The following is a 27,174-nucleotide window of genomic DNA, read 5'->3' as shown; positions in this document are numbered from 1 at the left end:
CCAGACCTGGTCCTGAAAGACAACACAATTTACTGAGTAGATAGACACTTAAAGAACAAAATACAGTGAAATAAGTGAAATAGTACACTTACAATGACAGGAAGAGCACATCAGGGTTGTTAACAGAGTTAAAAAACCTATTTTATTTATTTTCAAAATAAGAAGCATCCATATGTGAACAGACATCTGAGACATCCCAGGATCTTTAAAAAAGCGTCATGGAACTTACGAAGTATCTGAAGACACAAGAGACCTTTTAAGAAAAGTCCACATACTATCTTCATCTAATTTTTCTTACCGAAATTCTCATTACTCAATGCCAGGGTAAATCCTTAAGTATTGAAGAAGAGCTGGCTATGGCAATGAGTTTCCAGCAGCCATCCATCCAGAATACTTCCTACAACACAATCCAGGGTAAAGGATGATCCATTAAAAACACAAGTGGACTAGCAGGGGGAAGAAAGGGAAGGGAATTAATATTTATTGAGCACCTACTTTTTCACGGGCACTCTATTAGTCACTTAATATGCATCACATTTAATCCTCACAACAGTCCCATAGGGTATCCATAGGGTAGGATTAGCAGCATTTGGGTAAGCTGCCCAGGTGCCACAGCAAGGACATGATGGCCAGGATTTTACAGCAGATCTGCCCGATTACAAAGCCCAAACCCTTTCCACTGTATTATGCTCCTAGCTTGGCATATTCCAAAGCCATACCACTAAAAGTAGAAGCAACCAAATACCAAGATTCATATAAACTACTGACTGTTAATTTAATTTACAACAGAAGTAGCTACTTCTATAGACAATGAATAGAAGTCTTCGGTCTTTTAATTAAATCACCATTAATTGAAATATCATTTGAGAATTTCATCAGTAACAAAACTTTATTCTTTGTTGTCAAAAAAGTTCTCTCTGTTGTCTTTCCCCTAAAATTAAAAATGTGCCATGTTCCTAGACATACGTATTCCCTGCAATTACATTCTGTAGAATCAAATGATTAAATAATTTTACTTTTTAGATATTTCTGAGATATAAAAATGATTGCTTTAAAATACAGGATGCATAACTCTTAAAAGGAAAACTAGCACTTATCTAGGTGTTAAACAGGATACTATAAAAGTATATCTAGTAGGAATGCCTTTTTTTCTGCAAAAACATATTAAATCTAATCTTCCTGCTATATACAATCTAATCCACTGATTAACTGGTTTAATTAAAGCCAATTTTCCTTATTACTCTCATGTTCTAATCATTCTCATTGTCTATATTATCTCAGTGCTTCAAATATTTTACAAAATGTCGGAATCATCTTTGTAATTTCTTTCTTTTTTTTTTTTTTAGGAAGATTAGCCCAGAGCTAACATCTGCCAATCCTCCTCTTTTTGCTGAGGAAGACTGGCCCTGAGCTAACATCTGTGCCCATCTCCCTCCACTTTATACGTGGGATGCCTACTACAGCATGGCTTGCCAAGCGGCACCATGTCTGCACCCCGGATCCGAACCAGCAAACCCTGGGCTGCCAAAGTAGAACGTGCGAACTTAACCGCTGCACCACCAGGACGGCCCCTGTAATTTCCTCCAAAGCCTCTTAAATGCCCTACATCCTTTTAAGCTGTGGTATCCCAAACTCCACATTGTTCAAAAAACAGTGTTTATTGACTTGGGACCCAGCAGTACAAAGGGTGATTAACTGTTAATAAGGCCTTAGAGGCTATTTTAGTAAACAATGGGAATTTGACTCCTGGGCCTTTGTAGTAGTGAGTTGCCACACACGCAGTGTGACTTTCACTGACCTGCCCAACTACCTCCAGCTGGTGTTCCGTCAAAAAAGAGTAAGTGCTTTAGCCAGAAGGCTCCACGCCAAACATGTGGAATGCGGCAGCAAACGAACTCAAAAGCTTCTAGCAAATAACGATAACAGAGGCTTTGTATGTCATTTGGCAAAAGAACTGGTGTGGTTTTCTGGGTTAACAAAGAATTTGGTTTCCTTTCTTTCTTTTTAATGAGGAAGATTGGCCATGAACTAACATCTGTTGCCAATCTCCCTCTTTTTAGCTTGAGGAAGACTGGCCCTGAGCTAGCATCTGTGCCAATCTTCCTCTATTTTATGATGGATGCCTCCATGGCGTGGCTTGATGACCAGTGCTAGGTCTGCGCCCAGGATCTGAGCCTGTGAACCCTGTGCCATCGAACTTAACTACTACACCACTGGGAGGGCCCCAAAAATCTGGTTTTCATAGTAGCCTTGAAAGTATTCAACCTGCCACTTACTATAGTTCAGTGGACCGAGAATTTTAGCAGAAATGTGTGTGTATGTGTGTATCTGTGTCTGTAATCCATGTGGGACAAAAAGACCTGAAAAGGTAAAATACTCTACTCCTTTCTCTTTAGGCAGGACTCAAAGTTAACTATTACTATCATTATTATTAGTGATGTTAATATTAATTAGAATAAGTATTGTTTACCTAGTGCTTTCACGTTTACAAAATTATTTCATATGTATTATCATATTCAATCCTGGCAGTATCTTTATGTAAGAGATATTACTCTTACTTTACAGTGAAGAAATTGAGGTTCTGAGAGGTGAAGTGACTTGCTTCAGGTGAATGTTACACATGTAACTATCAAAGGTTACCTCCCAATCCAGGTTGGGCAGGGGGAGGAGGGATGCAAGAAATTTCACAAACTCTGTGGTTGAGAAGTGTAGGTCCCTTACTAGAGGATGTCTCTCATCCATCTCATGTGCATAACAAAAAGCCACTGTCTGATAATTTAAAAACAGGTCTTTCAAACTGTTCTGGCATGAAACAGAACTCCAGTTCATTCACATACACTATCTCCTTTGATTCTCACACAATACCTGTTAGAGACAAGTGGCTGAAACCAGGTTAATTACTTTCTGAGAGGACAAATTTAGGGATGAAATAAATGGTCCTCTTCCTTTTATGTCATATTTTTGGAGAAGTGGGGAAACAGTGTTTACTAATTGCATTTGGTGGTGAAATTCCCTCACAACCAGCATCATTGATTTGCCCTTCATTCACCTGGCTGCCTGGATCTGGGACTAAAAAAACGACTAAATCTCAGCCCTACCCTCAAGGAGCTCACAGAGTTTAAGCAGGAAGTTTTTGGAATCTTGTGATTGGGTCTCACTGCAGGGTGCCTGTTGACCTTATGGCAGCTCTGCTATCCCAGCAGGATGTCACTGCCCAGGGGTAAGACATCCGGAAGAGTGGACAAATCGACACAGCTGGGCAGCTCTACCCGCTGTAATTCTGGAGTGACATGACAATAACTGTAAACATGTTATGTTCTATACCAACATTGCAGTTCTCCCCAGTGAGGAAATACAATCCAACACACTGCTCTTTTGTTTTATTTGTTTAATGATTTACTTGCCTAGTCACACATCTAAAATAAATTTAAATAGACTTAGCAACATAAGAAGAATTACAAGTATTGGTTTATTTGGTGAACACATTCATTTGTTCACTCAAAAAACCTAAAAATGAAGGCAAAGCAAGCTTGAGCGCTTATGTGGACTGTAAAGACTTAGAAAGCATGGCTCTCCTTGGTCATTTAGTAAATATTTATTGAGCACTTCCTATGTGCTGGGCATTTTTTGTATGACTTTGGGATACATCAATGAATGCAGAAGACAGAGAACGTTGGTTTCAGGGCGAAAGACAGACCATATATAATATACATAAATAAATTAGTTATATATCTCATTAGATACTGGTTAAATGATACAGGAAAAAGAAAACACAGACTAAGGTAAGAAAGATGGGGTTGCCATCTTAAGTAGAGTGGTCAGGGTAGGGTTCAGTGAAAGCAAAATCAGATCAAAGACACGAGGCAGTGAGGGCATGAGCTCCAAGGATATCTGAGTGAAGAGCTTTCAAAGCAGTGGGTACAGCTGGAGTAAAGGGCCAAAGGCAGCTGCATACATATGAGTTTGAGGATCAGAAAAGAGGCCAATGGAGCGAGGAAGGCAGAGAGTAGTCTGAGGTGAGGTCAGAAAGGTAGAAGTGGATCGAGTCCGTTTAGCCACTGTAAGGATCTGAAGTGAGACATTTTGCAAAATTTTGAGCAGAAAATTGATAGCATGTGAATGTCCTTTTTAAGAGTCCTTCTTGGCTCCTGTGTTAAGGGCAGGCTGTAGGTGGGGCAAGGATAGAAGCAGGGAGTCTGAGACTATAGGACTTCAGATGAGAGATGGTGATGGCTGCAACAAGATGGGTGGCAATGGAGACAGGAACAAGTGATTGGAGTCTGGAAACATTTTTCTGACAGAACCAAAAGGACTTCCTGACAGACTGGATGTGGGCTATAAGAGAAAGAAGAATTACTCCAAGTCTTTCGCTCTGAGCAATCGAGAAATGGAGTTGCCATGAGCCAAAATAAGGAAGGCCATGGGTGCAACAGACATTTTGAAGAGAAGGGGCAGATCAGGAATTGCAGCTTTGGACATTTTGAGTTTGAGAGATCTATCAGATATGCAGGTGGAAATGTCAAATAGGCTGTTGGCTATGTACATCTTGAGTTCAGGAAAGTGGCTTGAGTCTGAAATAGGTATGAGATTCATGACACTGGTTGAGAAAACAAGGGAAAGTTAGAGAAAAGGTAGAGAGAAAGACCAAAGACTGAGCCAGGGTACTTCAATATTAATTAGTCAGGGAGAAAAAAGAACTGTAAAGAAATATCCAAAGGGAAAAATGAAGAGAGTGTAACGTTCTGGAAATCAACTGAGAGAAGTATATCCAGGAAAAGGAAATGCTGATCATGTAGATGTGCTGATAGGTCAAGGAAGTCATAAATTGAGCACCGACCAGTGGGCTTAGCAACCTATAGATCACAGGTGACAGATAAGCTCACTTTCACAGGGGCGTCATGGAAGCAGAAGCCTGCCTGAAAGGGAGTGGGAAGAAAGGGAGAGGAAAAGATTTGTAAATTGCTAGTGCAGTCAGTGTTTTGAAGAATACTGCCCCCAAACAGGGTACTCAAGGGCATGATAATAAGCGATAGAAGGTGGAGGAAACAGCAGCACATTTGTATGCTGAGGGAAAAACTGAGGGAGAGAGAGAAAATTGTCAGAGAGATGTTCTTGAATAGGGAAGTGAGGATGAGAATGGTATCTGTGATATTGTGATTTACAATGAGAAATATACATATGGTCTTTGTCTCAATTGATGGCACAGAGCTCCTAAAACCCTTGGAACTTCCAAAGTGAGGAGAGCAATAAAGGTATTTTTTGTTATGTTAATGAGGTGACTTTTGGAGAATACCTAATGATGGGGGCTGGTTGCCAGGAGAATCAACCATGTGATTAAAGGGTTGGAACTTTCAGTCCTCTCCCCCCAACCCAAGGGAGGGGAGAGGGGCTGGAGGTTGAATCAATCACCAATGGCCAGTGAGTTAATCAATCTTGTCAATGTAATGAAGCCACCATAATATCCCAAAAGGACAGGTTCAGAGAGCTTCTGGGTTGAGTGAACATGCGGAGGTGCTGGGAGAGGAACGAGCCTGGAGAGGGCACAGAAGCTCCATGCCTTTTCCCTATACCTTGCCCTATACATCTCTTCCATCTGGCTGTTCCTGAGTTTATTCTCTTACAATAAACTGGTGATCTGTTGAGTAAAATGTTTCTCTGAGTTCTGTGAGCTGCTCTAGTAAATTAATCCAACCCAAGGAAGGGGTCTCGGGAAACTAACTTATAGCCAGTTGGCAGAAGCACAGGGAACAACCTGGACTTGCAACTGGCAAGTCCAGGGCTATAGACTGGAGTCTGAAGTTGAGTAGGGGAGCAGTTTTGTAGGACTGAGCTCTCAACCTGTGGAATCTGATGCTATCTCCTGGTCGATAGTGCCAGAATTTAGTTGAATTCTTGGATACCCTGCTGGAGTCTGAGAAATCGCTTGTTCGTGGTGGGGGAACCACCCCTCCCACATTGAAATTGGGTGCTCAGAATGCCAAGAGTGTCTCATGCACAAACGGGGGTGGGAAAGCATCATCTATTGTCATGGGAAGGAAGGTTCAGAATTAGGATGAATGCAGTAGCTGGAAGGTAGGTAGATATGGTCATGTAAGTTCTATACTATTGCTTCAATTTTCTCAGTGAATTAGGACAAAAAGTCATCAGCAGAGAGTGAGGATGGGAGGAGGTGATAGGGGTTGAGGACAGAGGAGAATATATGAAATAGCCATCGAGGTAAGTAGGCAAATAAACAAATATAAGTATGGTATGAGAGCCATGCCTATTGGAAGTTCATGGTTGTGAATGGTCAAAGAGTAAGATGAGTTAGTATGCTTGTGTGTGTTTTCTCCAGCCACATTACTGCAAGGAATAGGCAGGCCTGGAATAGGCAGAGAACTAGATTTAATCATGGATGTGTTTGCCAAGCAAAAGAGAGGCAGGGGGTTTTAGAGTATATGTAAGGGAGTGTTGAGGAGATACATACAGGAAATTTCATTTCCTTTTTTTATAATACGGTTTCATGGAGCAAGTGTTTTTGGAATCATACCTTGAAGAATCAATAGATTTTAGATATGAGTAAAAGGAGAGAAGCATCATTCTAGGGCCAGGAAAGAGCCTGAGAAAGGACATAGGCAAACAAGTGTAGTGTGTATTCAGAGAAAAGTGAGTCATTTGATAACACTGTGAAAGTAGTGGTGGATAAGAACAGACAAAACTGTCACCATTGTACAAAGCAGGAATTGGTAAACATTTGTAAAGCGTCAGATAGTAAATATGAGGCTTTGTAATTCTTACAGCCTCTGTCACTACTTACCTGCCACTATAGTGTGAAAACAGCCATAAACAAGCCATGAATGAATGGGTATGGCTGTGTTCCAATACAACTTCATTTATCAAAACAAACGGTTTGTGGATTTTACCCAAAGGCTATAGTTTGCTGACCTCTGATCCTATTAGTCTCTTAATCAGGCCCAATTTGAATACAGTTAAGAAACTGGTATCTTCACATGTTTTAAATTGCCCTGTCATTATGTGTACTGGCATTTTTTTCAGTAACTGCTCTCAAGATGTTTTCAACTGACACCAGTATTATGAAATTTCCAAATATGAAATTTCCTTAAACACAACCTGTGTTCGATATTAAGGCTAGGAAAAAATCAATATGAACTATGTTACCATGGGTTACTACTGTGAATTTTAAAAACTAATTCATACAAAGATAAGATCTGAAGTTGGTATTTAATTCTCTCTTAAGGCCATGTAACAGGTTAATAGGGCCTATAAATCTCACAGTTTACCAAAACAACAAAAATAAATGATCAGGTAAGACGTTTCTCTTTTTAAAAAATACTCTTCCATACAAAGTTTACAATATATATATATTTTTTTAAATAAAACAACTTTTAAGTTCTGGAGAATACTTAAAACAAGACAAATTGCTTAATTATATTGAAATGCTTCCAAAGCAAATCACAACCATTTAACTATCTATACTGCCAGAGACAAAGGGAGTGATAAAATTTGGACATCTCAGTTACCATGCCTATTCAAAAGGCATTAATTAAACAGGTGGTATTATAAAAAATGAATATAGAAACACCTCAGGTAGTTCATCATCTAAGATAGACAATGATGATGCATATATGTGGCTAACGGCTTGTACAGTAGATGCTCTTACTGCTTTCTGATCACAGTGCTGTGTAGCAATATATTCATGTGCTTTTTTTTAATCATTTGGTGCAAATGTACTTGAAAAATGTTTTTTCTAAGAGTTTTTGAGAAATGCTAGCTATACAATTCTCTAGGGCAGGTAAAATGGCCAGCTTCCCCAGAGCCACACAGCTTTGATACTTAACTACTGTCCAGGAACAGTCAGTGAGATCTGTTCCTCTAGTCCACTTTCCAAAAGCATTTCATTCAAAACACTTGTGAAAGGTGAAGAAATTCTCCCAAACCAGAGTACAAAAGGACAAAGAGTTGGAAATTATGTGATAGGTCTGGAAATTCTAACACAGTATCAAAAAGAAATTCCAGAAAGAGCAAAGAGGATGGAGAAGAAGAAATGATCACAAAAATGATAAAAGAAAACTTCATGGAGTTGGAAAAAAACACCAGCTTTCACACTGAAGGGGCATAAAAAGGATAAACGATAAATGTGGTTATTTTTAATTAAATTTCCTAATTCCAGGATAAAGAAAAATAAGCAAATAACACCCATGGAGTAAAAACAAGCTACTGAAGGACAAGAATCAGAATGAATCTGATCATGGTACTTACAAGACAATAGAACTAATCTTCAAAGTCTAAAGGAAAATGAGTTTCAACCTAGAAAGCTACTAGTATTTGAGAAAGAGGGCAAAGAATATTCTTTTATACCAGATCTTAGGAAATGTAAGATCCACAGAATGTCTGTGAATTATTATGTGAAAATGCATTCCAGGAAAATAAGAAAGTTAGCTAAGAGAAAAGAAAAAGATGTGGAATATAAGAAAGTATGAAGCATAAAACAAGTAACATTTTCATTTGGGTCTAAATAATTAACAGTAACTTTTTTTTAAGTATATGGTTTTTACCTCATTCATTCATTTATTTTGCAAAAATGTGAGATCCTTGTGGTTAGAAAATCTTGTTCACTACTGTACCTCCAACACACAAAAGCATACTAGGAATACAGTAAGCACATATTACATGTTTGTTGGATTTCATTTTTCATTTGTTTACAATTACATTGTCCCCATCCTCACAGCCATCATCCTCTTAGCTACACTTGCCTCCCTATTCAGGAGTGTCCCAATAAATCACTGTAATAATATCTTAAATGTGTACCCCAAGTTTCCTCCACATTTCACCTTTCTGCTACTTTTATTTTGCCAATTTCAAATTCCAAGCTACAAAGTATTGCTGGAGAAAAAGTGTCATTATAGTTTCCTGAGATGCAACCTCTAATGGGCATTCTCCCCATCCTGCTAATGATTTCCTGTTCTCTCTGACACTTCTACCATAGTTTTAAAATCAACTTTATTGAGGTCTAAGTTCAAGATAACAAAATACATCCATTTTAGGAATACAAAGGTGCAGAGTTTAGACAGTTGTGTACACCCATGAAATCATCACCACAACCATGATATAAAACATCTATAAATCACAAAAATTTCTGTCATACCCCTTTGCTGTTACTCCATTCCCAACCCCAACACCAGGCAACCACTTATCTAATGTGTACTTTTCCATATAGCAACGCGGACAGAAAATCACAGATAATTCTCCCCATGGGAAATGATGTAGGAAAAGAGGAGGAAGTAAGCTCATGTTAAGATTATTATTTTATTTGGGGAATGTGAAAGGCATTTATGATGATTAATAGCAAAAATCAAGAGAAAAGGTTGCTACAGAAAAAAAAGAAAACACTTTATGAAGGTTTTCCCAAGCATTCAGGAACTTATAAATCCTTATGGTAGTATAGAATTATTCTAATTCAGAAGCAACAAAATCTGATATCAATACCATGTAATGAAATCTCCCAAAATAAAATTATATAGCAATCTCTTGTATGAACATAGATGCAAGTTTCCAAAATAAAAAATTAACAAATTCATCAAGCAGTGTGTTAACAGAATACAATTAAAAATGACTAAGTAGGTTTTATTCTTGAAATGAAAGGATGGTCAAGATCAGAAGGTTTATTGGTGTATTCACTACGCTAATAGATTAAAGGAGAAAAGTCATATGGCTGCCTTTGCAGAGAGGGAAAATATTGGACAAAATCCAGCATAAGTTCCTAAAACAAAAAATGTCAAAATATTCCCCAACTGATAAAGAGTGTCCAATACAAACCTATTCCTATCTGCAGTCGTTTCCACTAGGTACAGGCAAGGAATGAGGAGGCGCACAATCAGGCTGCCAGTCAACATTGATATGCAGTCACAGCTACGTGGGTTCAAATCTCGGCTCTCTCTTTTACCATCCAGATGACTTCAAGACGTGTATATACCTGAGTTCTTTTTCTTTTCCAAATCAGTAAAATGAACATGATCATACAACATACCTCCTATGATCACTGTGAAGATGAAATGAAATTTTCCACGTAAAGCACTTTAGATTGTGCACGAGACATAGTAAGGACTCATAACATCGTCTGTCAATGTTACACTGGCACCTCATCAAGAACCTTTGAGAAAAATACAGCAGGCATCATCAGCCTCATTTTGCAAATAAAGAAAGTAAAACCGAGAGAAGTTAAATAATTTCCCCAATGCTACACATGTTGAGGACCACAACTGAAGTTTAGTTCTGGTTCCTTCATTCACTTATACATTTATTAAATATTTACTGATCTCTGACTATGCATGAGTCACTCTTCTTATAAGGACACAACACTGAAAATAACCATAAAATGAGAAAACAGATAAATGAGTAGTTATAGAGTACGACTGATGGTGTACTCAGTTACCGTGGAGAACAATAAATACTGTATGTGTGACATTAACCTCTATTTTACATAGGATGGGCAAGAAAGGCCTCGCTAACCAGGTGATGTTAAATTTAAGCAGAGATCTATCTAAAGGAAAAGTCAGCAAACACAATCTGAGGAAACAGCTTTCTGGGTGAAGGCAACAAAAAATACAAAGACTTTGTGGGAGAAGCATGCTGGGAAGGTCAAGGATGCTAATTCAGCCAGACATTCAGGAGGTAAGGTCAGCGTTAGGCAGGGGAGAGTAGAAGGACCCATGCCATCAGGTACAGACTGGGGCTTTGGAAAGTCCACCTGGGAAACCCATTTGAGGCACGTTGAGTACAGAGAGAATACAAATGGGCTTAGATTTTAAAAGCCACACTCTGGCTGGCATATTGGGAAAGACTTTGTACTGGCAAGCATGCACATAGGGAGACAAGTTGGGGGTTTGCTACAATAATCCAGGGTAATAGTAATGGAGATGGAGAGAAGAGTATATTTTGAAGATACGGGATTTGCTGATGAACAGATGTTAGAAATGAAAGAAGGAGAAGTATCACACATGACTCTGAGGGTTTTGGCCTGAAATGAGAAGAGCAGGGTTACTATTCATTAAAACAAGGGAGATTGTGAGAGGAGAGGTCTGAGGAACAAGTCAGGAGTTCAGCTTTGAAAAGATTAAGTTTCATGATTATTAGATATCCACTTTTATCAGGATGTAGGGAAGAGAGCTGGATTTCAGGACAGAATTCAGAAAGAATTTCAGGAATCCTGATAACATACCAAACAAGCAACGAATCAGTAAATGCAAAGGGAACCAGGGATCTATTGTCTTCACTCTTCACTTCTGTATGGCAGACATTTACGGAGTGCCCTCTGTGAGCCTGGCACTAAGGTCACCAATGAGAATAAGCATAGTCTCCGTCCTTTAGGAAACTACAGAAACGCACACATGCTTTCGTTATAATAATTATAAATGCTAAGACAGTTTGGGTATCTAGATTTTCAGATTGAGAGAAAACATGCTAGAGGAGATGACAAAAATGGATTACTTTACAAGATGTTTAAAGTTAGCCAATCTAAGAAATAAGAAAAGGGCTTTCCAGGCAGAGGGGAAAAAATGGGAAAAGGCACAGAAGCAAGAGACAAACAGAGCCTGCAGGTAAACTCCAAGCACTTCAATTTTCCTGGCACATCAGGTTGGAGCTAGGGAGTGGTAGCAGTAGGGTAAATGATGAACGGGTTACGTCATGGGCAGCCTTGCTTGACAGGACCACTTGCTGTGCATTGTGTTCATGAATGTAATGGCATGACCAAATTTGTGGTTGATATAGATCATCTTGACCACTGCACAAAGGGTGTATTTACAGGAAGCTAGCCTGAAGGTAAAAAAATAGTTAATTATTATATAATAGTCCACATAAAGACCTAAATTGAGGAAGTAGTAATAGGAATTGAAAAGTATTAATAGTGTTACTTGGCAAAGCAATACTCTCCAACAAAATTGGCAGGTCTTATTGGCTGTCTGGTATGTAGGGTGAGGGAGGAGGAAGAGTCTAGAATGACTAATGGGTTTTATGGTTTGGAATGTCAGGTTAGTGGCACCACCAATTGAGACCGGACACAAGACAGGGCTGGTTTGAGGAGAAAATGACTCACCAGTGTTGGACATGTTACATTTAGGAGGCTGGTAGGCTATCAAAGAAAATGTTCTGGCAGAGAGATGAATATGCAAATTAGAAGTTCTAGAGTTGGCAGGGCTGGAGATATAACACAATGGCCTAAAACCTCAACTTCAGATGAGATCAAGCTAGGAGGGCATGTAAGGAGAAAACTCCAGTGAGAAAAAGAAAGAACAATAATCTTTAACCTTTCTTCAGATAAAGGCTTCAGTGAAAGGCTTCTAATTGCTTCAGGTCACAGCTAACACGATCACACAGCAAGCAATTACAGCATTCTCTTGGACCCTGATAGCACATTTCCTTGAACGTAAGAAGCCCATTTTTTTCAGCTTAAATGTTTCTGAAATAGGGTCACATCTTATAAGTAATCTCTGTCCTCATCTCCAGAAAAGCTGTTATTAAAAAGATTGTGGTTCTTAAAAAATTGGTGGTGTTTCGAGAAGGGTTCTCTGGGAAACAGACACAGATTTATGTGCAGGACAAATACTGGTAAATATCTTCAGGCTTACTACCTGTGGGGAAAGGAAGAAAGCTGAATTGGGTAGAGGAAGAAGTCACTGACTAGGCTTTGTGGAGCTCTGAAGCTGGGATGGCCCTCTGGAACTGTACCAAGTTGGGTAAATGAGGGCCTTCATAACACTCTCTTCCCTCCAAGGAACACCAGATGCAGGCTGCCCCTGGGGAGTGGATGTGACCTTGAGAAGAAGAGTTTCTCCCAAAGAGAACTGTCAGCAGAAGACTCAAGCAAGCAGCGTTCCCAGCAGCTGGGATAACAAGTTCCTCATTCCTGAAAAAGAATATGGCCACAGCATGGTGCCCCCTATAAATGATATTTAAGAATGAAGGAAGTACAACATTTTTATTGCAATATAATTTGATCTTAATATGCTCATGAAGTATTAAACATAAATTTTCTCTGGCACAACCCATTTTGAAACCCATTTTAGTAAGAGTTTAGGTCATCTGAAATCCTACCCTGGATAAAGTGGAGAAAGAGAATTGTTGCTGAAAATTTAAAAATTATATAAGATCAAAAAAAGACATTCACTGCAAAATTTCTAGGGATTTACCAAAAATTATTTGGCAATGAAAGAGTAAAATAACAATGGTAAGTGCTAATTTACTGAGCACTTAGAATGAGAGGCAGATTTACCATGAAATCAGCGGCTTTCTAACATCTCTTATCTTGCAATGCCTGCAGTGAGGAAACAACAGCTCCAGACCTGTAGTGGGGGCAACGAGGGTAGCTTCAGCCTGGTCGTCACCTTCTACCTCCTAGAAGTCATCTTGGGTTTGCAGCAGGTATTGTAAACAGGCAGGCTGCCAACACTTCCTTCAATCTATTTGGACTCCAATGACAATCTAACTCCAGTAGACCTCTCGGAAAATCTGGACCTTATCTGTGACTCTAAGGATGTGAATACAATGCATTAGGATCATTATGTCCCAGGCTCTCAGCCAATTTACACCCTCTGGCCATCTCTCATAGCAAGACCCGCCTACAAGGTGGTGATAGAGAGTCAAGAGAGAGCAGCAGGCAGCCTGCCAGGCTGGACCCACTGTGGAGGCACTGGCCTGTCTGAGATCATGCTAAGTGAAACTCAAAACCTGGACTTCTCTGGGGCTTCTCTCCAGACAAGAAGGACTTCCTGAACACGAAGCCACAGAGGGAGTCAGAAATATGGTATTGCCAGGAATGTGTTCTGAAGATAAAGGAATACTTCCTTAACAATTAATAATAAAAAACAAATTTCGACCTACTTTGCTAGAGAAAAGAATAAATTTTCCTTCTATTCTCTCTATAGAAAATACTAAAAATCATTATCATATGAAAGAGGAAATCTGAGTGCATGCAGACAAAAACATATAGGAAATAAAAGTCTACAAAGATGAGTCAAGAAGTTTATTAATGATGACAATATTTGGTGATGTTTGTGGTATTTTTCAGTTTTTTGATATCTGTAATTGATTATTTCTTTTCCCACTCTAAATAAATAGCTGAAAAATGTTCTAATTAACTAGTTTTGTATTCATAATTTTGTATTCTTTTTCTTAAAGAGGGTCCCAGACACTACAAAAGCTTGAGGCCTCACAAACCTGGATTCTACCTCATTTATGAGTGCAGGCATTCTTCCAAGCACTTCGTTAATTTATTCAGTTAAATTTACGAGGTCGATGTTGTCATTATCCCACCTGACAGATGAGGAAGTTGAGGCCAACGACTTTAAGGAACCTGCCAAAAGTGACTCACGGAGGACAAAGCTGTGTCAAGATCTGAACCTGCCGTCTCACTCCTGAGCCCATGGTCTTTAAACTCTGTGCTGTACTGAAACAGGCAATTTAAAGATTGTTTTCATGTACTTTGATATGCATCTTTTCATTTACCACTCAATATTTCCTAAGCCCCCATTTAGTTAAGGGAATCTGTGAGGTGATGTGTATCAGGTGGATTTGAGATAGTTCTTATCCTCACAAAATATAAAGACTAACGAGGAGGCCCAAACGGCTGTAACAGAAAGCACCACAAAATACAAAGGTATTTAAAAATGTTATGAATAAATAATAGGGAAGTAATGAATTAAACATTCCGATCTGCCAAGTGAAAGAGTGTGAGCGATGATTTATAAATATCTGATGTCTTCCTTTCATTCATGGAACATTGGAGAAGTAATGCTATAATGTTCTAAAATTTCAACTCCAGACAGTGGATATATTTGGGAAAACAAATTTTTAAAGTTTCGTTTCAGGACTAATTAACAGATATTTTCTGAGTACCTACGTTGTGCCTGGCATTTTGATAGGTATTTGGTGATCGAATAGAGAAGTAACAAATTTTATAACTGGAAAGAATAACAGAGATCCTATAATCAACCTTCTTTTTCCATGAGGAAGCTGAGGCCAAAAGATACATGGCATACATTTCAAGAGTCATCTCTTTTAGGAAGACTTTCCCTAAAGGACCACAGTCAGATATCATTTTACCTCTTTCTAAACCCAGCTTAGAATATTGTGGCTCTTCTATGGCTCTCGCTCTTCAGTTGGGTACTTGCTTTATATACATTGGGATCATGAGCTTTTTAACCTTTTTTTTGATGACCAATAACATCTTTAACATCTAAAAGCTATGCACTCTTTCCTCAGAAAAATGCACATAAGCACATATCCAAAAATTTAGATAAAATCACTTGAAGTTTAAACATTAAGTCCTTTAGAGGTCTCAGGATCCCAAGTTAAGGATCTTTCTTCTAGATTGTTGGCTCCATAAAATGATTTTTTCTTACACATGTCACAACACATACATAAAATACACCTATCTGTGTATCTCCTATAGTGCTGAACACTGCAATAAAGATGATAGAAGCTTAATAAATGTCGACTGGTTTAAATTACCCAAGAACTAAGTAGCAGCCAACAGGAGACACAGAATCAGCCTCATAACGCCCTGCCTGGTCATGTCTTACACTATTTCATGATTTCTCTTAAAAAAAAATATATATATATGTATATACAGGCTCAGCTTCATAGCAGAGGAAAATAAACACTAAACTATAAACTCAGTATAACTACTTGGATATGACTATACATGCAATAAAAATTCACAATTAAGAGAGGCCAGAACCTGTAACATACAAAGTACTCAATAAATATTTGTGAAGTGATTGTGAATGCATGAATAGCTGAATAATAAATAAGTATGAATAAATGCTGCTGCAAATGGAGAAGGCTTTTGGATGGGGTGGCAATTGAGGTTAGTATTAAAGAGTGAATAAAATATGAATAGGAAGAAGGATATTCCAGCAAATATAGACTTGGCATAAATAATACCATCTGGGTAAAAGAAAAGCTAAGAGGCGCCAGTTAGTGGAAGGTACTGAAGGAAATCAAAGGAAACACATTTGAATAGGCAGGTTGCAGCCAGATTGCATGTGACCTTCAAATTCAAGCTGAGGAATCAGATTTGATTTTCTGGACAATGGGATGCAACTAGATTCTTAGACAGAGATGATACCTAACAGTCGTACTTAAGAGGAATTAGTAATCAGGTGCATAACTGAAGAGAAAAAAGTCACACATCATTTTTTAATATCAGCTAGTATAAACACTCAGATCAGTTGTTTATCTATTAAACAATTACCCTAATCTGATAAATGGCCTTTCTACTTTAATAAATTATGATTCTTGGTCATCAACAGTCATTCCTTTTTTTCTTTTTTAATGTGTTTTGGCGAGGAAGATTGACCCTGAGCTAACACCTGCTGCCAATATTCCCTTTTTTTTTTTTTCCCCTCCAAAGCCCCAGCACATAGCTGTATATCCTAGTTGTAAGCCCTTCTAATTTTTCTACATGGAATGCCGCCACAGCATGGCTTGATGCGTGCTGTGTCGGTCTACACCCAGGATCCAAACCTGCGAACCCTAGGCCACCAAAGCGCAGCATGTGAACTTAACCACTATGCCACTGGGCCGACCTCCAACAGTCATTCTTTTTACAGGAAAGGGAAGACTGTTGATTATTCAAGAATGAGAATTTGGAGTTGACTTCATGCTGAGCCCACATGTTAATTATTAGCTGCATAAATACAGGGTTGGGTCATTATTAGCTGAGATCCTACACAAAATTTGCCATTCTCTCCAGCAGATACGCCCAATAAGAGCTTCCATCTTGATTGTAGCTCTCTTTGCTACTGTTTCTCCCTTAAGAGTATTTTTTTAAATTTACTTTACCAAATATTCATATTGTTTCTGTATTTTCACCTGCCTCCTAAAGCTGGTTATTATTCGATCTCTCCACAAATCCATTCACGATATGTTGGGGTTATAGCCCCCTTTAGAACTCTAACTATAGATAGAAGTGAAAAGTGAGTAATGCTTTTTCCTTTTCCTGAAAATTGGTACCACCTCCTCTCCAGCCTAAAGCTTTATTCTCCACCTTGAAACAGCTATTATTCCAATGACCGAATGTGAAAGTAAACTTGGGAATGTTGTCCTAATACACAGACAAGATAAAAGTGAGTCAGAAGTTATTAAATAACTTGTTCCAGTTTAGCACAGTGCAGTTAATAGAACAACCCAAAGGAGATACCAAGTCCATACTGTTTCCATTATACCACATTGCGTCTCACCTTTCCCTAACTGTCCAGGGAACTTCCCAGTGCTGGATTTCCACTGCGTATATGTATGCGGGTACATGTGCGCACACACGTGCATATTTGCCATGGCAGAGAACAAGAGATAAAATTTCTGTTCTTACAGAACTTAGTTATTTTTTAACGTGATTATATATCATGCATGTATGTTGTACACGTGTGGAATTAAACAGTACTGACTTTCTGATGGAAAATTCCAGCTAGTACCTTATATCTTAAGTAGTTTTGAACAAAAGTTTGACAGGGAAAAATCTGTAACTAGATAAAACTAATTTCATTTATAGAATTCAATTATCAATATTTTCCAAGGTTAGACTTGGCAAAGAAAATTCAGAGTTAGTCATCATTAAGTAAAGTTTTCTTAGTGTTCATATTTTCTTTCAACAAATACGGGTTTTCATTTAAGAAGAAGGAGGTACACACAAGGAGAACAAAGCTGGATGTTATTGTATTAATAATTTATAAGGGAAGACAATGGTTGAACTTGTCTTTGTTGTTAACTCTGAAGAAATGTTCAGGAAAAACCAACAGTTCAGCAAAAACTATTAGTGAAGGAGGAAAAGTAAACTAAAAGAACAAAGTCTTCCATTTATAATCTCTACAGTAGAGCATGCCCGTTCCACTGTTGTATCTAATGTTGACTCAATCAAAAAATTTGAACAATTATCTAGAAAAATCACTTCTCAGTAGAAATTACTTCAACATGAGTTGTGAGTTTCTGGATTAAACTGAAATCCACAATCTGTATGGTACCAAAAGAAAATAATGATTCTTAGCCTCAGGAACAACAAAATGGGTCACTTAATGTCTGGAAGTTACATTCAACCAATGAAGAGAATAAGCTTTCTGCACTAACAACACTTTGTCAAGCCGTTAATGACTTAACTTGAGCACACAAAGAGATTCTGTGGGTTATTATCTGGAAAGAAAGAAGGCCCTATAACAGGGTAAAAAGGCCATGCAGAGTAATTGCCTTTGGGAAAAAAAATGTTTTCTCAGTTTCCATGAGAAATACATGAAACACAAATTATCCGGAAATGAAAAATATATTAAGAATCTTGTTATTTCACTTTGATTCCCCTGGGCACCTATTATCGTGCTAGAACTTAATATTTACGTCAAATAAACACCATTAGCAGAAAAGAAGACGAAAGAAAATTCTCTTCCCATTTACAGCACTGCAACATCTGGGCTACCATGGGCCATTAAGGCACAATGCAACAGCCTGTCTGAAGTGCCATTTACCCTTTTATTTATTTATTTTTAAAGGAAAATGTGAAGAAATATCTGTAGAGTCTACACTCTGTTTGGATGCTGAGTAACATGTTTCCAGGCAAAGCAAAATATTACTGTGACTTCTATTACCCTTTAAAAAGTTTCTTCTCCTCCTTCTATTTACTCAGGTTAATTAAACATGACAACTCATGAGAACAAAAAGGAAGGAAAGAATTGTGTTTCACAGTGCATCTCATGTAAGAATCCAGAGTAAGAATCAAAAGGTGTTCTGGGGAAAGAAGGAAAATGTACAATAATGGAAAACAGGCACTCTCTCAGGCTCTGCCTAATTGAGGTAAAATAGGACCACTAATAAGCAGCAGAATTACAGGGAGAATAAAGGTTTGTAATGGCTGAGCTGAATATCAGACGTCAGCCAATAAGGACACAAAGCCAGGGTGACACGGCCACAAAATTTAAGTGAAGAACAAGTTATAATAAGGAAGAACTGGCATTAAAGTTCCATTTCAAGTAAGAAAAAACTTCTGAATCTTCAATCAACATTTATTGAAGACTTCCTGGCATGAAGCACTTCTTAGAAGCTATGTCTAAAGAAACAAAAGAGGTGAATCCCTAAACATGAATGATGTTTGGTCCTTGATAATGCAAATGTACAGGAAGGATGAGTTGAACAAGACTATTGAGCTCCTGAAGGAAGGCTGGTTGGAGAGATGTTTTGTAGGAAGAAAGTGGTAAGATGAAGGATGAGTCCAAATCACTGGGCAAACACAGCTCTGAGTTAAAAGTAATACTCAGGTTCTGAGCTTCTAATAGCACACAGGGAGGCAACTCATAAAGACGATATCCGATCAAATTTTATGGGACTTTCCTTTACAGCCAAGACGTAAAGCTGTCTCCATGAAGGAAGCTTTACAACAGAACTTTCCATCAAGTGTTCAACAGAAACAAAACCATGTGATAAGTCTCTGATATTCAAACAAAAAAATAAGAACAGTAATACAATATTCATTCAGTAGAATGAAGCACATAATACACAGGAGATAGCTCACTTCTGGACAAGGTATTGGTGGCATTAAGCTTCCTGCCTCTGACATTCATAGTCACACACTCCCTCCAGCTATAATAAACTATTGCTATCCAGCTAGAAAATCAACACATTGACTTCCAAAGCACATGGACTCTGTAGTTTTCCTATCAGAATCCTACAGCTTTATGAAGCCACGTACTGAAAGAACGGCAGTGTAAAAGGAAAATAAAATCAAAAGTAAAACAGATAAACAGCTGTTCCCCCTTGCACTAAGGCATCATTGCAAATATATAGTGTATAGGTTCTTGCAGAGTTGAAACTCTCTTTGTTCTGTACATACTGAACAACAGCATGAATAGTTTTGTTGTGTTCTGGTTGGTATTTTCCAAACTTTATTACCATAAAAATGATTCCTTGTGTATGTTGCCTATAATATCCTCTCTTCTACACAGAGAAGTTATAGCTCAGACTTCTTTTCTAACTTAACTGGTCATTTAATTTTCTTTAACACTGTAAAACAGCATGTGGATGCTTTGACTTGTCACAACTGAGCCATCAATTTGGGAACCCATCAGAATGACACCGCCAATGTTTCATAAACATATTTTACAAAGGAAGGCAAAATCAACTTGCTAAGACAATGTGTAACCACTCTGACCAGAGTACTATCATGATGTCTGTGTTTTAAAATTTAAGTAATTTATCCTAGATAGCAGAAGTAATAATGTCTCCCTAAAGTAAGAACAATCATGCACAAATTGTGACCAAATAACATTCCAAATAAAAGATATTTCTAGTGAAATAAGAGAAAAAGGAAAAAAATGGAACACTTACTTGAAGAGAGCATAGTATACAAAAAATTGGAACCCAGCAGAGTTTTACTGAGTGAAGAAAGAAAAACAATCCTATAGCTTGATTAAGTATGACAAGCCCATGCACATTCCAATCACTTTTACTATAATCTTCACACATGTTCGTTTGTAAATTTTTTTCATATGTCTTTATGAGATCTAGTGAACAAATTTCTAAGTAGTCAAATCCAAATGAATTATTTCCAGCAACTCAGAATGTCATAGATATGTGTAAAATAACAGAATTTTGGAACTGCTCATTTTATAGTTAGGGACAACAAGGTTCAGAGATGTCTAGCAATGTGTCCCAAATTACTTAGTTATTGAGTAAACCAGGATTGCAGTTTGTTTCACACATAAACTACACTGTTCTTAATACAACTGAGCTGGTTATAGTCTATGAGGCTCTGTCTGACCTGGTAAATCATGAGAAAAAAGTAAATTCCTATCATTGTCTTAATGGGGGAAAAAAAGAAGATTCAAAAGCTGTCAACAAAGAAATCAACAGATCTCTCAAAAAAAGTCACACTCAAAAGTCAAAGAAATATATGCAATATATTTGTTTATGCTATTTAAAATCAATAAAATAACAAAATCTTCTTCTTTCTTACCCTGTGTGCACCAGATCAAATATTCTGCTTCATAAAAATCCATTTCATCTCTAGGTAATGGTAGCTTTGTATGATCAAGAATAGGATCTTTTTCTTGATTGATTTTATATCTTTGGCAGTTCCCTTAGCACACTGCTATAGGAATTATAGTCCCTGAATTCAATTACCTCTGAAAAGAATACAGATAAGTGGAAAAACTATGATTGTGCTCAAATTTCCAAAAGAAACTGAAATGAACATGACTCTTAGTTAACCAAGTCTTTAAAGTATATTCATAAGAGAAACAGAGGGGAGACGGAGTACAAAGTAGAAATCTAAGCTTGAAATAAAATAGGGCAGACTAAACTGACATAAGTGCAAATCACAGAAATATGTAGAGCATAACAAAATTTAATTTATGTAACTCTTAACCACCTGGATCTCGTATTTCCCAGGACCAGTGTGCATGTAAAGCTTGTGCTACAACCCTCAAAGGCAGTACTTTTTATAGCAGTATGTGGTACAAACATAGAGTGGCTATATAGCAATAAGGCTGGCTCCCATAATGAACATGGATAAAATCAGGACCTCTGATGAGTATCTGATGAATACGATATAAGGATAAAGCTCTGTAGTTCAACCAAATCCAGGTCTGATCTCTAACTCTTTCAATTACTGTTTTGAGTAATAGGGTGCAGCTAGCAGAATTACACGCCCCACCTCCCAAAAAATCCCACCATAAATGTGCATATGATGAGATATCACACACCTCACACCCTTGTGTTGTATTATATGGCACAGTTGACCTTAACAGGGAGATTATTGGGAGAGAGGGCTAACCTTATCACACAAGCTCCTAAAAGCAGAGTACTTTTTCTGGTTGGTCGGAGAAAGGGAAGCCAGAGAGACTCAAATCATGAGAGGAACTACACATGCTTTTGCTGGTCTGAAAATTGAGGGAGTCTTGTAAGAAGGAATAATGGTGGCTTCTAGGAGGGGTGTATGGCCCCTGATGACAGCAAGCAAGGAAATAAGGACTCATTCTTACAACCACAAGGAACTGGATTCTGCCAACAACCTGAATGAGCTTGGCCATGGATTCTTTCCAAAGCCTCCAGATAAGAGCCCAGTCTGGCAGACACCTTAATTTCTATCTTCTGAGATCTTGAGTACATTATCCAGTTGAGCTCAGCTGGACTTCTGATCTACAGAACTGTGATATAATTAGTGGGTGTTATTTTAAGTCACTAAGCTTGTAATGATTTATTACACAAGCATAAAAAAACTAGTAGGTAGGGCAATTTATTCAATTCCTAAAGCTTCTGAAAAGCAGAGAAAATGATATAAATCATAAATGATTGTAATTAGGAGTAATGAGATTACGCATGCAATGTGACTAGCATAGTATTTAGCGTGTGGTAAGAATTTAAGATGCAATGAATGTACCTTTGAATACTTAATTTTATGAAACTTCAGAGAGTTCTAACACATTTTGTAAGTCAACCTTTCTGAAATCTGCTGCAAAATTGTTTGGATATTACTCCTACCTAGGTTCCCCTATACCTCAAATAGACTTACAGGTTTGTGAAAATTAAAATGAAGTTTCAGATGAGATATCATAATGAAATAATCAGATTATTCCACAAAGCACATGTGAAAATCAGTCTTATTAATTTGTATTTGCATCCTATACATGCTACACTTCAGCTGAGCATCAAGAAAAAGACCACCATGGGCAGGCCTGGTGGCACAGTGGTTAAGTTCGCACGTCACACTTTGGCAGCCTGGGGTTTGCTGGTTTGGATCCCAGGTACGGACCTATGCACTGCTTGTCAAGCCATGCTGTGGTAGGGATCCCAATTATAAAGTAGAAGAAGATGGTCACAGATGTTAGCTCAGGGCCAGTCTTCCTCAGCAAAAAAGAGGAGGATTGGTGGCAGATGTTAGCTCAGGGCTAATCTTCCTCAGGAAAAAAACAAAAACACTGCAACAACTAGATATCCTTAAAAAGGATTAGGATCCTAAAAAGTAATCAAAGGTCATAAGTGCTCTAGATTGTGATTCTCTATTACAATAAAGAACAGCTGAAGAATTACCTGAAACTTGTACAAATCTACTATCAACTTTAGCGAAACTTTCTAAATTTAAGTACCTAAACAGAAAAGATGAAGTACTTTGTGAATGTTCAATTTGCTTACATTGTTCTGCTGGTCCAAATAATGCATGGTTATAAAAATACAAATGTGGGTTGAGAGGAAAAAACAGATCATTAATTATGTTGGACAATAGCAGTGGAATAAAAAACTAGATTGTCTGTTTTGAGAGAGGATAGATTATATAATAAAATTTGAGTCAATTTATGAGACTGCTGTCAGAATAACAACAGGATGTTTTATATATATGAGATAAATGGACAAAAGTTAGGGAAAGGTCATTACATAATGATAAAGGGGTCAACCCAATAAAAGGATGCAATATTTGTAAATGTTTATGCACTCAACATAAGAGCACCTAAATATTTAAAGCAAATATGAACCGAGCTAAAGGGAGAAAAAGATAGCAATAGTATAATAATATGGGATTTCAATACCCCATTATATCAATGGATAGATAATCCAGACAAATAAATGATAAGAAAACATTGGCCTTAAATGACATGTTAGACCAGACAGACTTAATAGATATATACAGAACATTCCATCCACAAGCAGCAGAATACATATTCTTTTCAAGTGCATATAGAACATTCTCCAGGATAGACTGTATATTAGGCCACAAAGCAAGACATAATAAATTTAAGAACATTGAAATCATATCAAGCATCTTTTCTACCACAATGCTATGAAACTAGAAATCAATAAAAAGAAAACCGGAAAATTCACAAATATGTGGAGATTAAACAACATGCTACTGAACAACCAATGGGTCAATGAAAAGATCAAGGGAGAAATCAAAAAATACCTTGACACAAATGAAAATGGAAATAGAACATACCAAAATTTATGGGATGCACAAAAGCACTTCTAAGAGGGAAGTTCATAGTAATAAATGCCTACCTCAAGAAACAAGAAAAAACTCGAGTAAACAATCTGACTTTACCTCAAGGAACTAGAAAAAGAAGAATAAAGCCCAAAGTTAGCAGAAAGAAGGAAATAACAAAAACCAAAGTGGAAATAAATGAAATAGAGACTTAAAAGACATTAGAAAAGATCAATGATATTAAGTGCTGGATCTTTGAAAAGATAAAATTGACAAACCTTTAGCTAGACTCATCCAGAAAAAAAGAGGGAAGACTCAAATAAATAACATGAGAGATAAAAGGAAAGACATTACAACTGACACCACAGAAATACAAAAGATCATAAGAGACTATTAGGAACAATTATATACCAACAAATTGGAAAAATTAGAAGAAATGGATAAATTCCTAGAAATATGCAACCTTCCAAGACTGAGCAATGAAGAAATAGAAAATCTGAATAGACTGATTACTAGTAGGAAGATTGAATCATTAAGCAAAAATCTCCCAACAAACAAAAGTTCAGGATCAGATGTCTTCATCAGTGAATTCTATCAAATATTCAAGGAATGAATACCAATCCTTCTCAAGCTCTTCCAAAAGACAGAAGAGGAGAGAACTCTTCCAAACTCATTTTACAAGGCTAGCATTTCCAGGACACCAAACCCAGACAAGGACACCATAAGAAAAGAAAATTACAGATCAATATCTCTGATGAACATAGATGTAAAAATCATCAAAAAAATTAGCAAGCCAAATTAGACAATACACTAAAGGGATCATAAACCATGATCAAGTGGGATTTATTCCAGGAATGCAAGGATGGTTCAACATCTGCAAATCAATCAATGTGACAAACCACATTAACAAAATGAAGGATAAAAATCATATGATCATCTCAATAGAGGCAGAAAAAGCATTTGACAAAAATTCAACATCCATTTATGATAAAAACTCTCAACAAAGAGATAGAGGGAACATATCTCAACATAATAAAAACCATATATGACAAGTCTACAGCTAACATCATACTCAAGGATGGAAAGCTGGAAGCTTTTCCTCTAAGACCAGGAAGAAGACAAGGATGCCCACTCTTGCCACTTTTATTCAACATATTATTGGAAGCACTAGCCAAAATAATTAGGGAAGAATAACAGGCATCCAAATTGGAAAGGAAAAAGTAAAACTGCCGCTATTTGCAGAACATATGATATCATATATGGAAAACCCTAAAGACTCCACCAAAAAACTGCAAGAGCTAATAAATGAATTCAGTAAAGTTGCAGGATACAAAATCAATATACAAAGAAAAAGTTGCATTTCTGTACATTATCAATGAACTATCAGAAAGAGAAATTAAAAAAAAACTCCAATTACAATTTCATCAAAAAGAATCAAACACTTAAGAATAAATTTAGCTGAGGAAGTGAAAGACCTGTACACTGAGAACTACAAGAAATTAATAAAAGAAATTAAAGAATAAGACACAAATAAATGGAAAGATATTCCATGCTCATGGATTGGAAGAATATTGTTAAAATGTCAATACCATCCAAAGCAATTGACAGATTCAATGCAATCTTTATCAAAATTCCAGTGGCATTTTTCACAGAAATAGAACACACAACCCTAAAATTAGTTTGGAATCACAAAAGACCCCAAATAGCCAAAGCAATTTTGAGAAAGAAGAACAAAGCTGGAGGGATCACAATCCTTGATTTTAAATATATTACAATGCTATAGCAATCAAAACAGCATGGTACTGGTACAAAAACAGACACACAGATCAATGGAACAGAACTGAAAGCCCAGAAATAAAACCACACATATATGGACAGCTAATCTTCAACAGAGGAGGCAAGAACATACAATGGAGAAAGGAAAGTCTCTTCAATAAATGGTGTCAGGAAAACTGGACAGCCACATGCAAAGGAATGAAAGTAGACATCTTACACCATACACACAAATTAACTCAAAATGGCTTAAAGACTTGAACATAAGACTTGAAACCATAAAACTCCTGGAAGTAAACATAAGCAGTAAGCTTCTGACATCACTCTTGGTACTGAGTTTTTAGGGATGATTCCAAAAGCAAAAGCAACAAAAGCAAAAATAAGCAAGAAAGACTGCATCAAAGCACAAAAATTCTGCACAGCAAAGGAAACCATCAACACAATGAAAAGGCAACCTATTGATTGGGAGAAAATATTTGTAAGTAATATATCTGATAAAAGCTTAAAGTCCAAAATCTATGAAGAACCCATATAACTCAATACTGAAAAAAATCTGATTAAAAGCAGGCAGAAGATCTGAATAGATAGTTTTACAAAGAAGACATACAGATGGCCAACAGGTACATGAAAAGATTCTCATCATCACCAATCATCAGAGAAATGCAAATCAAAACCACAATGACATATCACTTCACATCTGTGAGAATGGCTATTATCAAAAAGATAAGAAATAACAAGTGTTGGTGAGGATGTGGAGAAAAGGGAACCTTTGTGCACTGTTAGTGGGAATGTAAACTGCTGCAGCCACTATAGAAAACAGTTTGGAGTTTCCTCAAGAAAGTAAAACTAGAACTACCATATGATTCAGCAATTCCACTTCTGGGTATTTATCTGAAGAAAACAAAAGCACTGATTAGAAAAGATACATGCATTCTCATCTTCATTGCAGCATTTTTTACAATAGCCAAGATATGGAAACAACCTAAATGGCCATCGATGAATGAATGGATAAAGAAGATGTGGTATATGTTCACGTGTCACATAATGACATTTTGGTCAATGACGGACTGCATATGTGATGGTGGTCCCGTAAGATTAATACCATATAGCCTAGGTATGGGTAGGTAGACTATACCTTCTAGGTTTGTGTAAGTACACTCTATGATGTTTGCACAACAATAAAATCACCTAACAATGCATTTCTCAGAAATTTCCCCATCGTTAAGTGATGCATGACTATATATATACAATGGAAGACTATTCAGCCCTAAAAAAGGATGAAATCTTGCCATTTGTGACAACATGGATGGACCTTCAGGCATTATGCTAAATGCAATAAGTTAGACAAAGACAAATACTATATGATCTCACTTGCATGTGAAGTCTAAAAACAAAACGAACAACAAACTAAGCTCATAGATAAAGAGGACAAATTGGTGGTTGCCAGAGGTGGG

At 37.3% G+C, this 27,174-nt stretch overlaps 1 protein-coding gene across 14 annotated transcripts in view; it reads right to left on the bottom strand.

Annotated features, from left to right (window-relative positions):
- The window catches only part of IL15 (interleukin 15), a 124,747-nt gene that overhangs the window by 15,279 nt on the left and 82,294 nt on the right, over window positions 1–27,174 (bottom strand). For 3 of the 14 annotated variants that reach the window (XM_046657204.1, XM_046657205.1, XM_046657203.1), the window contains one exon: window positions 299–397. The exons of 6 other annotated variants lie outside the window; for them this stretch is intronic. In XM_046657204.1, the coding sequence (XP_046513160.1) occupies window positions 299–310 (12 nt within the window). In that variant the 5' untranslated portion in view covers window positions 311–397. Of the gene's footprint in view, window positions 1–298; window positions 398–10,027; window positions 10,153–27,174 lie in introns of those variants that run through there. 5 more of the 14 variants (XR_006888018.1, XR_006888021.1, XM_046657198.1 and 2 more) reach the window with 3 other exon arrangements.

The sequence above is a fragment of the Equus quagga genome, chromosome 3, assembly GCF_021613505.1.
Source record: "Equus quagga isolate Etosha38 chromosome 3, UCLA_HA_Equagga_1.0, whole genome shotgun sequence".
Taxonomy (NCBI): domain Eukaryota; kingdom Metazoa; phylum Chordata; class Mammalia; order Perissodactyla; family Equidae; genus Equus; species Equus quagga.
This window is presented reverse-complemented; position numbering and strand designations above follow the sequence as displayed.